Source organism: Carya illinoinensis, chromosome 5 (genome assembly GCF_018687715.1).
Source record: "Carya illinoinensis cultivar Pawnee chromosome 5, C.illinoinensisPawnee_v1, whole genome shotgun sequence".
In the NCBI taxonomy this organism is placed as follows: domain Eukaryota; kingdom Viridiplantae; phylum Streptophyta; class Magnoliopsida; order Fagales; family Juglandaceae; genus Carya; species Carya illinoinensis.
Window position 1 is genome coordinate 24,213,878 of NC_056756.1, and position 15,912 is coordinate 24,229,789.

At 39.2% G+C, this 15,912-nt stretch overlaps 1 protein-coding gene across 16 annotated transcripts in view; it reads left to right on the plus strand.

Moving 5' to 3' along the window:
• LOC122309665 (sodium/hydrogen exchanger 7-like) overlaps positions 1-15,912 on the plus strand; it is a 63,767-nt gene that overhangs the window by 35,815 nt on the left and 12,040 nt on the right. For 10 of the 16 annotated variants that reach the window (XM_043123221.1, XM_043123213.1, XM_043123211.1 and 7 more), the window contains 3 exons: positions 5,666-5,718; positions 8,672-8,770; positions 10,637-10,839. In XM_043123221.1, coding sequence (XP_042979155.1) covers positions 5,666-5,718; positions 8,672-8,770; positions 10,637-10,839 — 355 coding nt within the window. Of the gene's footprint in view, positions 1-5,665; positions 5,719-8,671; positions 8,771-10,636; positions 10,840-15,325; positions 15,511-15,912 lie in introns of all 16 variants that reach the window. The other 6 variants (XM_043123217.1, XM_043123219.1, XM_043123224.1 and 3 more) reach the window with 3 other exon arrangements.

The following is a 15,912-nucleotide window of genomic DNA, read 5'->3' on the forward strand; positions in this document are numbered from 1 at the left end:
AAAATTGAAGAGGAAATAGACATCCCACTTTAGGCCCTTTCGCGATCACGTTCCCCGACACTTGATCCTGCACACAACAACTACTATGATCAAAATGAATCTCACAATTATTATCTACAAGCTGTCCAACAAAAATGAAATTCTTAGATAATTTTGGTGACACAAATACATTGTTGAAAGAGGGCCCTAGAGTTCCAATTGTAGTGATAGGAAGAGTATTACCATTGGCTATTTAAATGTTCTGGTCACCCTTATATTTACAAACATCATGTAAAGCATCGGCATTTCCAGTCATATGATTGGAAGTCATAGAGTCAACCAACCAGGGAGAGGTGAGGAAATTTCCCTTACCTTGAAGACCAAACGCTGAGAAAGCGGAAACAATCATCTGTTAGTAGAAAGAGAATGAAACCTGTAGAATAGATTTGATGAAAATAAATTCACTTTATTCAGAGTGTACATACAAGTATATATATACCCTAAATACAAGAGACCCATATACCCTTATACAAATACATTATAGACAATATATTCTAACACTCCCCCTCAAGCTGGGGCATATACATCATATAAACCTAGCTTGAAACAAATAGGTTTTAATTGACTCCAACACAAGGATTTAGTAAACACATCTGCGAGTTGATCTGCGGACTTCACAAAAGATGTAGCAATGTCACCACTTAGTATCTTATCTCGAATGAAGTGTCAATCAATTTCTATATGTTTAGTCCTCTCATGAAACACAGGGTTAGAGGCAATGTGCAGTGCAGCTTGATTATCACAAAATAGCTGGAGAGGGATAGGAGCTGGAAACCCAATCTCTTGAAGAAAATGTTGTAACCATGTCAGCTCACTAGTAGTATGTGCCATTGCCCTGTATTCAGCTTCCGCACTAGAACGAGCTACTACTGTATGTTTCTTACTCTTCCATGTAACCAAGTTACCTCCTACAAAGGTACAATATCCCGTAGTAGATCTTCTATCTGAAGGAGATCTTGCCCAATCAGCATCTGAAAATGCTTCAACTCTAAGATGTCCATTTGGTCGATATAGTATTCCAAGGCCAGGTGCTCGCTTGAGATAACGAAGAATATGAACTACAGCATCCCAATGTGAGATCCTAGGCGTTTGTAAAAATTGACTCAGTACACTCACTGCATAAGAGATGTCTGGTCTAGTGATGGTAAGATAGTTCAATTTCCCAACAAGTCTTTGATACATACCTGGATCTCTAAACAACTCCCTTTCTTCTTTCAAAAATTTACGATTGGGATCCATAGGGGTGTCAATAGGTCGTGCACCCAACATGCCAGTTTCTTCCAAAAGATCAAGTAAATATTTCCTCTGAGATAGGTTGATGCCCTCTTTAGATATACTGACTTCAATTCCAAGGAAATATCTAAGCTTGCCCAAGTCTTTCGTCTGAAACTGATCATGTAAAAATTGTTTTAGTCTAATAATTCCAGCAGAGTCACTCCCAGTAATTACAATATCATCCACGTATACAACCAACAAAATGTGACCTGCATCACTATGCAAGTAAAATACCGAGTGATCTGTTTGGCATCTGTGAAGACCAAATGTCAATACAGCATCAGAGAACCTTTCAAACCATGCTCGAGGAGATTGTTTTAAACCGTATAATGCCTTTTTCAACTTGCATACAGTACCTCGATACTGTCCCTGAGCAACAAACCCAGGTGGTTGCTCCATATAAACTTTCTCATGCAAGTCACCATGGAGGAATGCATTTTTACATCCAACTGAAATAAGGGCCAGTCTAAATTAGCAGCAAGAGAGATTAGCACTCGAACAGAAGAGATTTTGGCAACTGGAGAGAACGTCTCTTCGTAGTCAATGCCATAGGTTTGAGTGTAGCCCTTTGCAACCAAGCAGGCTTTCAGACGTTCTACAGAACCATTAGGATGAAATTTGATATTGTATACCCATTTACAGCCAACAAGTTGTTTATTAGGTGGTAGTGGAACAAGATCCCATGTGCCGTTATGATGAAGAGCATCCATTTCATTTTCCATAGCTGTCCTCCATCCCGGATCAGATAATGCATCCTGAAGTGTCTTAGGAATAGAGAGTTTTGAAACTTGAGATGTAAAACATGAGAATGAAGGGGATAAGGCATGATATGAAACAAATTGACTAATAGAATGTTGAGTAACACAAGAACGTTTACCTTTGCGAAGAGCAATAGGTAGAGAGTCCGAAGTACAGGGCAACTCAGGATCTGAAGATGGAGGCACGACTGGTTGGGGCATGGGAGCCGGCAGCCGCAAACGACGTGAGTAAACCTGTAAAGGAACTGGGGAAGGTTGGGTAAGGTTGGGTGAGTGTGAGGGAGATAATGTAAGAGTAGGTAATGGTAGAGGATCACACTCAACACTCGAAGATGTATTTGAAAAATAGGGTATGGACTCAAAGAAGGTAACATCAGCACTCGTGAAATAGCATCTAAGAGCAGGACTATAGCAGCGATATCCTTTTTGAGTCCGGGAATAACCAACAAAGAGACTTGGTAGAATGGGGGTCAAGTTTATCAAAGCCTGGACCAAGGTTTTGAACAAAGCAAACACATCCAAAGATTTTTGGTGGAAGAGAAAAAGGTGAAGATTATGGAAACAAGACAGAGAAGGGAGATGAACCATTAAGAACTGATGAAGGCATATGATTAATAAGATGACAAGCAGTAAGAACACCATCACTCCAAAACCGTTTAGGAACATGCATATGTAGCAATAGTGCTTGGGTTACATCTAACAAATGCCGGTTTTTGCGTTCAGCCACCCCATTCTGTTGGGGTGTATATGAACATGATGTTTGATGAACAATTCCTTTCACTTAGGTAAGTAGTAAAGGCACTAGATAGATATTCTCTAGCATTATCAGAACGCAAAATCTGAACCTTTTTGTTAAATTGAGTTTTAATTTGTTTCCAGAACACTTGAAATATGGAAAGAAGTTCAGATCTGGCCTTCATAAAAAACAACCATGTCACACGAGAGTAGTCATCAACAAATGTAATAAAATATTGAAACTTGTTTGATTCAATGTTGATTGGTCCCCATATATCAGAGTGAACCAATTCAAAAGGACTCGACGCTCGTTTATCAATACGAGGAACAAAAGACACACGATGGTGTTTACTAAGTTGACACGCTTCACAAGAAAAGGGAGACACACTTCCCAAGTTCCTAATTTGACACTTCAAAAGAGAAAGTGAGGGGTGACCTAGGCGACAGTGCCATTCAAAAGCAGATGATGAGGGGGTTGTAAGGGCTCGAGTGGGTGACTGTTGAACATCAAGGTAATACAGACCACCAGCTTCATGCCCCGTACCAATCTTGTTCCCCGTCTTGAGATTCTGAGAAACACATGAAGAGGGATAAAAAGTAGGGGTGAGCATCGGCCGGTCCGGACCGGCAAAACCGACCGGACCGGCACTGTTTGGACCGGACCGGACTGGACCGAATTGGGTCCGGTCCGGTCCGGTCCCATTTTTAAGGGACCGAAAAAATTCGGTCCGGTCCCGGTCCGGGAGTTTTTCACCCCGGACCGGACCGGACCAGACCGAATAGAAATAAAAAAAAATAAATATTATTTATATATATTATTTATATAATAGTATTAGCATATTACTAATATATATAATAGTATACTATATGTATATATATTAAATATATTACAATATAATTACATAAATATTAAAAAAAAGGTCATTAAATATTAGCATATTATATAAATATATAGTTATCACTATTACTATTATTACATATAGTTATTAGTTATAGTATTATTACTACTAGACTAATAGTATTAGCATATTACTAATATATATATAATACTATATGTATATATATTAAATATATTACAATATAATTACATAAATATTAAAAAAAATGTCATTAGATAATAAAAAAAAAAAAAAGTCAACCTTAGACCGAATGGACCGACCGGACCGGACCGGACCGGTCTTGATGGAGTTCGGTCTGGTCCAGGGTGGGAAAACCCTGGACCGAATAGGTCCGGTCCGGTCCACAAAACCGGACCGGACCGGACCGAACTCACCCCTAATAAAAAGTCACTGAACATTGTAGATTTTGAGTAATCTTACTAATAGACAACACACTAAAAGGAAAACTCAGAGCATGTAGGACAGATGACAAGGATATGGAGTCAGTGAGTTTAGTGGATCCAATGCCTGTAACTTTAGCAAGAGAACCATTAGCAAGAGTGACACTTTTTACAGATGGTACAGTATTTAACTTAGACAAGGCAGAAGACAAACCGGTCAAATGTTCATTAGCTCCTGAATCAATGATCCATGGACCTTGAGTGGATGAGACAAGACATCCAGATGCTATACCTGAGTGGGTAAGAGTAGCTGTGGAAGATGAAGCCCCTGTGTGACCCAAAAACCGCTCATACTCATCCTTTGATATGCTAATCATATCTAAAGATGGGTTGGAGCTCGTTGACTGTGGATCATCTTGGAAAGTGGCTTGATTAGCAGACCCAGATGGTCTACCATGTAGATCCCAACAATAATCCACTGAGTGGTTAGTGCGACCACAATGGGTGCACTTACGAGATTCACGACCTCGAGTGTGATTATCTCTGGTATCACGTCCTCCACGTGCACCCCCACGTGCACCTCTACCACTCCGATCTCCACGCCCAGCAGGAGCAACATAGGAAGCAGTTAAAGCAGATCTCTCATTACTCTGATCAGAAGACAATGTAGCTCGCTGAAGTCGGGAGAATATATCAGGAAATGAGGGAACCTGTGGACTTGCCAAAATTTGAGAACGCACTGACTCATACTCCGGTTTTAAGCCAACAAGAAAGCAAACAATATTAAAATCTTCCCGTTGCTTTAGCATACTTGGAACATCAGAAGTGATGGGTTGATATATTTTGAGTTCTTCACATATGCCCATCACTTGAGAATAATATTCTTCCAGGCCCAAAGCATTCTGTTCCAACACGAAGAATTGTTTACACAACTCATAAATACGAGTTATGTTTCCAGCACCTGAATACATCTGATACAGAACTCAAATTCGTGAGAATCGTGCTCTGATACCATGTAGAGCAGATTTGATGAAAATAAATTCACTTTATTCACAGTGTACATACAAGTATATATATACCCTAAATACAAGAGACCCATATACCCTTATACAAATACATTATAGACAATATATTCTAACAAAACCAAAACCAAAACATTGTATTCTAATCTAGCTGTTACCCAAAGATTAAGCTAGTAGAAAGAGAAAATCAATGGGGCAATGGAAAAGAAACAAATGGTGAGGATCGTATGTGTCCAATGAAAGAGCTCAAACTAAACTCCAGTTAGGGCCCTTAGATCTCATTATTTCTGAGACAAAAACCCACCCTTTTTAGAAAAACAAAGCACACCATTGAAGTTTCTTGATAAAGTGGTTGGGAAAGGTTGGAAAATGAAGGAATACCAGTACTATGAGCTCTGTTTCTTCTAACTTGTTAACTGGAGTGTATATTTCTTCTATGAAATGATAATATTCTTCTATTTTATTTTTATTTTCTTAGTGTACACATAAAATATAGATCCAAATCACTACATATAATGTGTTTCATGCATCTAACACATTTTCTACTGCTTGTGTAGTGGTGTTATTATAGCTGAAGGCATTCTTGATGGAGATGATAATTTCAAAAATGGTAACCCTCATCTTTCCTTATATGTGCTACAATATGTTCTGTAGATATGGTGAAAGCACGCATTAAAGTATCTTGTACACAATAATGGAGATTTGGGGTGAAATATGGTTGAGTTGAAAGCTTGAAAAGAGTGGCATGATAATAATTGGGCAGTGAATAGGAGTTTAATTTTAATATTAGTACAAATAATCTTGATGTTTGACTTAAAAAAAACTGAGTTGACAATGAGCCCTAGGTCAAATGGCATTTTCTCCTCATGTTAGAACGACTGGGCACTGGGGGGTTTTGACTAAGTGAATGTATTACTTACTAAAAAAAGTAAGATAGTTATTAACAAATCAATTGATGTTTTGCATATCGGCATTTCCATCATTTGCAAAGCGATCAGGGTGATCATTAAAATAGAGACATCAAATTTGTAAGAAAAATTTTATGTCAGGCTTGATGCTTTTGACGCTACTTCTTTAAGTACTCTAGTAGTTCAAAGTGCCAGATTCTGTGATCTTTAGTTTTTGCAATGATGAGCATGCTTGAAGTTCAATTTAAGAATTATATGATATTTTTTTAATAGAAAGAATCGTATCAGAGTTAATTCATCAAGTTGTATTTCTTTATTTTTATAGTTGTTTGTATTACTAATTTGTTGTTCAAGTACTTAGGTTCTTTATTTGTTTGTTGTATGCTATATAAATTAATCCTTTCTAGTTGGTTTTCTTCTCCCTTTTATGGAAAACTCGTCGGCGAAAAAAATAAAAATAAAAAAAAAATTCTTAAAGCAGGTGCCAAACATTGAAACAAATCTCTATCAAAATTAGAGTTTAGGGATAAGGAATAAAAGCCCTAGCCAACAGATGGCTGACACTACGACACACTAGAATAGCTGATGGTAGCAGAATTCTGACTTTGTTTTGTGGTTTCCCTGGAAATTAAGAACAAAATATGGCTAGTTAACACTTATTCACCTATGGTTTCAATCTAATTTCCCAACAGTTGGCTTTAAAACTGTACTTTACCCTCTTGAGATCAAAGCTCATTGGTATCCTTGAATCCCAAGCCTTAACTGATGCCAACATCTCTTTCTCATCTGCTGAGCACCTATGTTTTGCCTCTTTAAGCTTTTCGCTGCCAAAGGCAACATAATGTCCTTCTTGGAATAATACCAAACCTATTGCTTTGTTAGAGATGTTTGTTTGTGTATTGAAAGGCAGCTCAAAATCAGGCAAGCACAACAGGAGTGAAACCTCAACTCTGTTTTGACAATGACATCAAATTGAGCTGGTGAGGTTGGTTTACTTGTGTGATTTGTCTGCCTTGGCCGTTGCATGGATTGCAACTTAAATTCATGCCTACCATGAAGCTATGAGCATTACAAGGCTTGCTATGTGCTTAAAATTACCCTTAAGAATCGGTGCTTGAAGATGACAACATGCGCTGTTTTCTTGTGAGAACAATTGTCTTTTCACAGAGTGCTTGTGGTGCCCCGTTCCTCATGAAGGTTTAGGTGAGGACCCGTGGTGCCAAGGGTGCAGGCCAATGGTCAACGCCCAAGAGGGAATTGAACTAGGCATGTGATTTTCTTGAAGTACATGTGAAAGATATTTACTTGTATAATCACAGCAGAAATTCAAGCAAAATACGTTGTGGTGACAATGCTAATTGTTAAGTACCAAAATATGTTGAATTTTCTCCCTCGGTCGTCATACCGGGATCTGGATTTGGATAAAAACCTATGGTCCCAAGAATGAAATCATAGGTAGGTTAGACAACTATGACAAGACTGCTAATGAGAGATAATGCTACCGAAAGTGTTATGAACACTTTCATGAAAAGATTGGACGGACACGTATATGTGTGGCGATGAATCACCTTCACTCTTATCGCTATGTGCATCCTCAAACGCAGCGAGTAATCACTCTCTCAAGTAACACATGTACATTCATAGGCATGGTGAGGAATCACTCTCTGAGGACATTGCCCTTCTGTCTTATGCAAAATACAGAAACACATTAGTATTAATATGGTGAGGAATAATCTGTCTTCAATATAAGTATAAAAACTCGTAAAACTAGTATTCGGCCTATTTTAGCCCCAGTAACATTCTTCCACCACACAAATGCTCATCACATAGCTATTCATCACACAGATATTTGTTGCACCATGGATGCTTTTACCCGGCCAACCAATTTGAAGACACCAACACGTGATATACTTGGGGATCCTACATCCCGACTATTAGGTGAGGCTAGATACGACACTGTTCCACCCCAATCTCCACAATCTATTCTCCTTCTTGTGATGCAGAAATGGTCTAGAGAATTCTTTGTCCCATCTCATGATTATAGATTTGCGAAATCGACTTCTTACTTAGAGATAGACAATTTTGTTAACATATACAATTTAGGAATGTTTGGCTGTTACACGTATATTGATCTTTGTTAATATTAGCTGTACACAATATATTTACCATGTATAGATGCTGGAAATTAGGAATACTTAACTTTCCCATGTATAGATAATATATGCTTTCCTCGTAAAGATTGGCAAATTGCCTTGATAATAACATAGATGCTTGGACCGAGACAGTTTAGTTTTTCCAAAGCTCCTCATGTATTTTTTGGTTTCTCTAGTATTTTGACATGGTATCAAGAGCAAGGTTTGTGATTCTTGCCTGTTTTGAAAATTATTTTCTTGTGTCTTTGGGGATCTTGGCACCATCTGTTGCTGGTTTCTGGTGAGTTTGTGGATTTCGGTGCTCTTTGTTACACGTTTCTATTTCCTAGGAAGTTGTTGGCGATTTCTGTTGCAGTTCCTAGTTGGGTCTTGCATTTTGGTCGTGTCTGTTCACTTTTCTTGCCTCTAGTCTATCTTTCGGCATCGTCTGTGCACTTTGTCTTGGTTTCTTCTGGATTTCGGTGCAATTTCTCTTGGTTTTTGGTTTGATTTCCTCTTTCAGCATTGCCTGTTTTGGTTGGGCTACATCTTTTGGTGCAGTTTGTCTTCTCTGTGCAGTTCTGGGTGCAGCTTCCTTGGTTTGCTGATCTGGGTTCTTTCAGTAATTTTCTTTCGACATCTATTTGTTTCTAGTCTGGGTTCTTTGTGTTCGGCACTTCTTTGTTTTTCGGCACTTCGTTTTTCTTTGTGCTTGTTGCAACCCTCTTGTGGTGGGCTATTTTATTCTTGGTTCCATCATGTCATCAGATAAATTAGACTCGTTCCGTATTTGTTTTATTGGCAAAAATTATTCCGCTTGGGAATTTCAATTTCAATCGTTTGTCAAAGGGAAAGAGTTGTGGGGTCATATTGATGGGAGTGATCCTGCACCTCGAGATGTAGAGACTTTGTCTAAGTGGGAAATCAAGGATGCTTGGGTTATGACTTGGATTCTTAGCTTGGTTGAACCTCACTTTGTCCTCAATCTGAGGCCTTATAAAACTGTTGTTGCCATGTGGAATTATCTTAACAAGGTTTACAATCAAGACAACACGGCTAGGCGTTTTCAATTGGAGTATGAGATGGCTGATTTCACACAGGGAAGTCTTTCCATTGAGGAATATTTTTCTGATTTTCAAAATCTTTGGGCTACCTATTTAGATATTGTTTAACAAGGTTCCTATTGCAGCTCCCTCTGTTGTTCAAGTAGTGCACGAAACAAGCAAGAGAGATCAATTCTTGATGAAGCTCCGTTCCGACTTTGAAATTGCTTGTTCTAATTTGATGAATTGTCATCCTGTACCATCTGTGGATGCTTGTTTGAGTGAACTTCTTCGTGAGGAGCAACGTATAGTAACTCAGGCTGCCATGGAACATCAGGCTACTGTCAGTGCCCCTGTTAATGTGGCTTATGTAGCACAAGGGAGGAATAAGGGTCGAGACATGCGTGTTGTCTAGTGCTATAGTTGTAAAGCGTTGTGTCATATTGCTCATGATTACCCACAAAAATTCTGTAATTATTGTAGGAAACCAGGGCATATCATCTCTGCTTGTCCTATTCACCTTGAACGGAAGCAAGGTACTGGTTATCATGCCTCTGCTGGTGCCTCTAGTTCTGTTGTATTGCTTGCTGCCTCGTAGGTTGTTTCTTGTCCTACTCCTACAGCCTTTGCAAACCCGAACACACTTACTTTTGAAATGGTACAACAGATCATCATTTCTGCTTTTTCTACTTTTGGCCTCTTAGGTAATCATAAAGTTTCTTCTAAGCCATGGTATTTCGACTCCGGAGCCTCTAATTATATGATCAATACTATTTTTCCTCTTTCCAATGTCAAAAATTATGATGGAAATCTGAAAATTAACACCATTGATGGTGGCTCTTTGCCTCTCAACGCTGTTGGTGATCTTTCATCTTCCTTAACTGATGTTTTTGTGTCTTCTGACCTCTCCACAAATCTTATTTTTATTGGTCAATTGGTTGATAGTAATTGTAATGTCCATTTCTTTCATTTTAGTTGTGTTGTGCAAGATCAAGTGTCAGGCAAGATGATCACGAAGGGGCCTAAAGTGGGATGACTCTTTCCTCTCCATGTTTCTCCTTCCACAATTATTCCTAGTTTTCCTTTACTTTCCTTTGCATGTAATGTTGTTAATCCTAGAAATAAGATGTGGCATAGACGTCTAGGCCACCCAAACTCAGATATACTTCGTACTTTGTTTAATTCTGGTTTATTGGGAAATAAAGCATGCTTTTCTCTTGATCTTTCTTTTGATTGTACCACGTGCAAACTTGGCAAAAGTAAAGTTCTTCCTTTTCCTCATCATGCATCTCGTACCTCACAATGTTTCGATATTATTCATAGTGATGTTTGGGGGATTGCACATGTTTCTCATGCGCATTATAAGTACTTTGTTACTTTCATTGATGATTTTAGTCATTTTACTTGGGTTTACTTCATACGGGCTAAGGCAGAATTTTTTTCAGTCTTTCAGCGCTTCCTTGCCCTTCTTGAGACTCAATTCTCTGCTAGCATCAAGATCTTGCGATGTAATTCTGGAGGTGAATACATGTTTAATGAGTTTCAGGCCTTTCTTCAAAGCAAAGGGATCATCTCTCAACGTACTTGTCCTTCGATACGAGAACAAAATAGTGTTGTTGAGAGGAAAAATCGTCACCTTCTTGATGTGGTAAGAATCCTTTTACTTGACTCATATGTTCCTCGTTTTTGGTATGATGCACTTTCTACTTTGGTTCATTTGATCAATCGCTTACCTTCTCCTACGTTAAATTATGTTTCTCCTTTCCTTAAGTTGTTTGGCCATTCTCCTTCATATTTTGATCTTCATACATTTGGTTGTATTTGTTTTGTGCATCTCCCTGCTCATGAATGACATAAACTTACTGCTCAATCTATTAAGTGTGCTTTCCTTGGTTATGCTATCCCACACAAGTGTTATGTTTGTTATGATTCCCATGCTCGTCGTATAAGGGTTTCTAGGAATGTGGTTTCCTTTGAAAATCAATATTTCTTTCCATCTCATGTTGAGCTGCCATCTCCGTCTTTATCTCTTCTGCCTAGCTTTTCTGATTCCCTAACAATTGTGGAAAGGTTCAAACCTGGTTTTATGTATGAAAGACGTAGTCGACATGAGTCTGGTTCCACTTCCTCTGTGCCCCCTCTAGATCTTGACCCGGTGCCTAATCCTGCTCTTGTTTCCACCACTCTTCGTTGGTCTACTTGTCCTTCTCAACCCCTTAATCGGTATGGTTTTTCTTCTGCCGTCACTCTTGTCGCTACTTTATCTTCTATTTCCATTCACTCTTGCTACAAATAGGCCATGGAACATCAGTGTTGGAAAAATGCAATGCAAGCAGAACTTCAAGCACTAGAAGAGAATCACACAAGGGATATTGTTCCTTGTCCTCCTACAGTCAAACCTATTGAGAGTAAATGGGTTTTCTCTGTAAAACTTCGTTTTGAGGGGACTTTGGACCGGTACAAAGCTTTTCTTGTAGCTCTGGGTAACAAACAGGAATATGGGGTTGATTATGAGGAGACATTTGCTCCTGTTGCCAAAATGACCACGATTTGAACCATCTTAGCTATTGTCGCTTCATAGTCGTGGCAATTGCATCAGATGGATGTGAAGAACGCCTTTATTCATGGTGATCTCCAAGAAGAGATCTACATGAAGCTTCCCTCTGGCATCTCTGTATGGCCTCAAGCGGGCTCCCCAGGCTTCGTTTGAGAAGTTTCGTATTACACTACTTACATTCTGCTTTACGCAAAGTCATTATGATTCTTCTCTCTTCTTCCACAAGTCTACGGCAGGTATAGTTCTTCTCTTGGTTTATGTGGATTATATCATCATTACTGGCACAGACTCTGGTTTGATTACTAAGCTTCAACAGTTGTTGCATGCCACTTTCCACATGAAAGATCTTGGTCAAGTCACATACTTCTTGGGATTGGAAGTTCATCATCGAGCAAATGGTATTTTCTTAAACCAGCATAAGTATATTCAAGATCTTATCATGTTGGCTGGTTGGGAGGACACTTCTTCTGTTGATACTCCTATGGAGGAAAATGTCAAATACAGGAAAGATGAAGGGGATCTTCTGGATGATCCTACTCTCTATTGGTGCTTGTTTGGGAGTCTAATCTACTTGACCACTACTCGACCGGATATCTCCTATGTCATTCATTAGGTCAGCTAGTTTATGTCTTTTCCTCGGCATCTTCGTCTTGCTATAGTTCACTGTATTATTTGCTATCTTCGAGGATCGCCTACTCGTGGGCTATTCTTTCCTATAGGCTCATCTCTTCAACTTGTTGCCTACAATGATGCTGATTGGGTTGGTGGTCCGGATGCGCGTCGATCCACTACTGGTTGGTGTATGTTTTTAGGTGATGTCTTAATTTCTTGGAAATGTAAGAAACAAGATCATGTTTCTAAATCATCTACTGAGGCTGAGTATCGTGTCATGTCTGCTGTTTGTTCTAAAATTGTATGGTTACATGGTCTTCTGGAGGAGCTTGGGTTTCCTTAGACTAATTCTACCCCTCTTCATGTTGATAACACTCGGGCTATTCAGATTGCGAACAATCCCGCCTTCCATGAACACACCAAGCACATTGAGGTTGATTTTCATTCTATCTGAGATACTTTGAAGAGTCGGGTGATATCTCTTCCTTACAATTCTTCTTATCTCCAAGTAGCCGATGTCTTCACCAAAGCAATGACTCGATGGCGGCATCAATTCCTTGTTCGCAAATTGTTGCTGGTTGACTTGCCAGCATCAATTTGAGGGGGGATGTTAACATATATAATTTAGTAATGTTTGGCTTGTACACGTATATTTATCTCTTTGTTAATATTAGCTGGACACAATATATTTACCATGTGTAGATGCTGGAAATTGGGAATACTTACTTTCCCACGTATAGATAATATCTACTTTCCTTGTAAAGATTGGCAAATTGCCTTGATAATAACATAGATGCCTGAACCGAGACAGTTCAGTTTTTCCAAAGCTCCTCTACGTATTTTCTGGTTTCTCTAGTACTTTGACAATTTTCACACAAAGATGGACATTCTCACACATAGATATTGGGTTCCCGCACAATGATTCAAAGTCATGTATTGAAAACAGTTAACACATTCAAACATTGGAAATCGGTGTGTAAATATAGGCATATACATACTGATTGAAATATTTATTCATGCTTATAGAATGGGGGAGAGAAGTGACAAAGATAATGCAATGCCTCTTACTCACAACTTTCATCCCACATTCACAGTACTGCTTGAGAAGCTAACCTACATTCCTACATTACTTCAAAAATAAAACTACCTTCCTACATCGGAAATCTTTTCGTTGCCACTTTGCTCCTTGCTTTCTAAAGCAGTTGACTTCATGAGTTCTTGGGTTAATAAAGTATCAAAAGTGAGATCTCGTCCCATGTCTAGGTCCTTTAAATAGGGTAGAATTGTCAAATGTCATTTCTGACACCTTTCTAATTCTGAATCTGTGGTAAGGATTTTCTTTAACCCTTCCCTGTCATACTGCAGGATGGTAGAGATAGATTACCAAGCATCATCCGCATGCTTGGTCCTCTGACTTTCCTTGATAGAGGGTCTTAGTAGTGGCTTGAGTTGTACTGCTATGTTCAGACGACATGACCCGTCAAATCTTCACCTTTCATCCCAAAACCACTCCGGATGTGGTTGGATGGAGTTGGGGTTTTGCGTGCAGTATTGCCACTTTTTTTTGTGTACTTTCAGAAAGCTCCATCACTTATCTAGTCTCTTCCAGGCTGCTGCTCACCTTGGCGGGTAACTCTTTGTCTTGTCAGAGTTACTAGCTTCCGCGGCTCCTCGTTCTCACCTTCTCAGTAAGTGGCCTTTTCATTCTCACTTTTAGTGAAATGGCACACTTATCTTCATCTCGCTTTGGGACGTGTCAACCTTGCGTTTGCAAGGTGCTTGCTCGCCCATGTGCTGGACTAGCTGTACTTTGCAGTGCCTACTGCTAATTCGTTAGACCACTGGAGTATTTTTCATCTGTGCTTCTACTCAACTCCAAGAATGGTTTGTCCCCTTTTGCACTAGGTGGTTCCTCATGTTGCACCAGTAAAGATTGGGCCAATCCGGACTTGCTTGTGTTGATTGTGAGTATGTTGGATCACAACTTAGTTGATGTAAAAAGAGGAAAGACAACAGCTTTGGGCCAAGCCTTTTCCTCTATCTGCATGGGCCTTGTTGGCTGGAGACGAGTGTTGGGGTTGTTGGCCTCCATCAGAGTGTTGCTAGCACTTGGACCAAAGATTGAGTGGCTGATGGGTTGTGCCACATGGTGGAACTGCCCTGCCTCCCAACAAAGGCAATGATTATCTCTTGCTTGCTGAAAGAGTGTTGATGCCTTGGTGACAAGAGTTGCCTTGGAGTTTGAAAGGAAGATTGTATGAGGGTGGCGTGTGATTCCAGAAAGCCATAGAGAGAGTGAAACTGAAGCCTTAGTTTTAAAGAGGGGTGTGAGCAAACGCTTGTGCTGTCCATTTGTTGCCTCTGGTGAGATATTTTGAACAAGGGACCAGTGTGCTCATTGTAAGGGCCCAGTCTTTCCTTGTATGTTTGAAGAGTGTGTAAAGGTTAGGAGGTGTTGCTTCTGCAAAATAATTTTTCTCTAGTGGTGTGCTTGGCTGAGACTAGTGCATGGGGCATGGGGGCACGGGCTACCGTATGCCTTTGTTAGGAATTTATCTTGTTATTTTAAGCATATTACCAATCTGACCTGACCTGTGATGAGAAAAGTGTGACCTTTAAACCAGTCGGTAACTCAAACTCAATCCAACCCTGCAATTAATGCAAAAATAATAACTTTTTTTTTTCCCCTTCTGGTAAAAGATATATTTTTTTAATCTTATCTAACTTCTTGAAGTTCATACTCAGTGTGACTTATTGCGATAAAAAAATATTTGATGTGCCTATTAGCACTTGAAATCTATTAGTTATAACCACTACTACGTTCTTTTTTGCATATTTGGTGTTGTAGAGAAGATAATTTACAATACTACTGGTTGTTCTCTATCTATACACATTAACATTGCTTACTGTTTTTTGAATCTCGAGGAATATCCATAACTCATACCGCCAAGCTTCTTCTTGTCAGGATATTCATGGGCCTATCTCATTCTCCTCTATGTTTATGTACAAGTTTCTCGGTTCATAGTTGTTGGAGTTTTGTATCCCTTTCTACGGTATTTTGGCTATGGTTTGGATTGGAAAGAAGCTACTATTCTCATATGGTCCGGCTTGCGAGGGCCTGTTGCATTGTCACTTTCGCTTTCAGTTAAGGCAAGTTTTGGACTCAATTATTTATATGTTGTGACATTAATTCTCTTATTCTTATTATTACATGCATAAACTTGGGAAATCTGTAGATTTATTATTTTCTAATTTGCTTTCTGGTATCAATATGCCTTTTCTTGGAATCTTATAATGTAAATCTTTTACTGCAAAATTGTTGTAGTAAAGATTCTACTAGCAAAGAGGTCACAGCGTTTGGGGTAATTTCATTTTCTGGATTAGCAGACACAGCTCATTCTTGCTGTTTGTATGTGGTAGGGTCTGGTTTTCTGCCAAACCACATCTCTAGCTCACCTATTGTCAATGCCAGCACTTTTTAATTAGTGTTGCGATTCCCAAATTTTGAGAAGCTCAATCTGTATTATCTTGCTCAGCTCCTAGCTTTAGAAC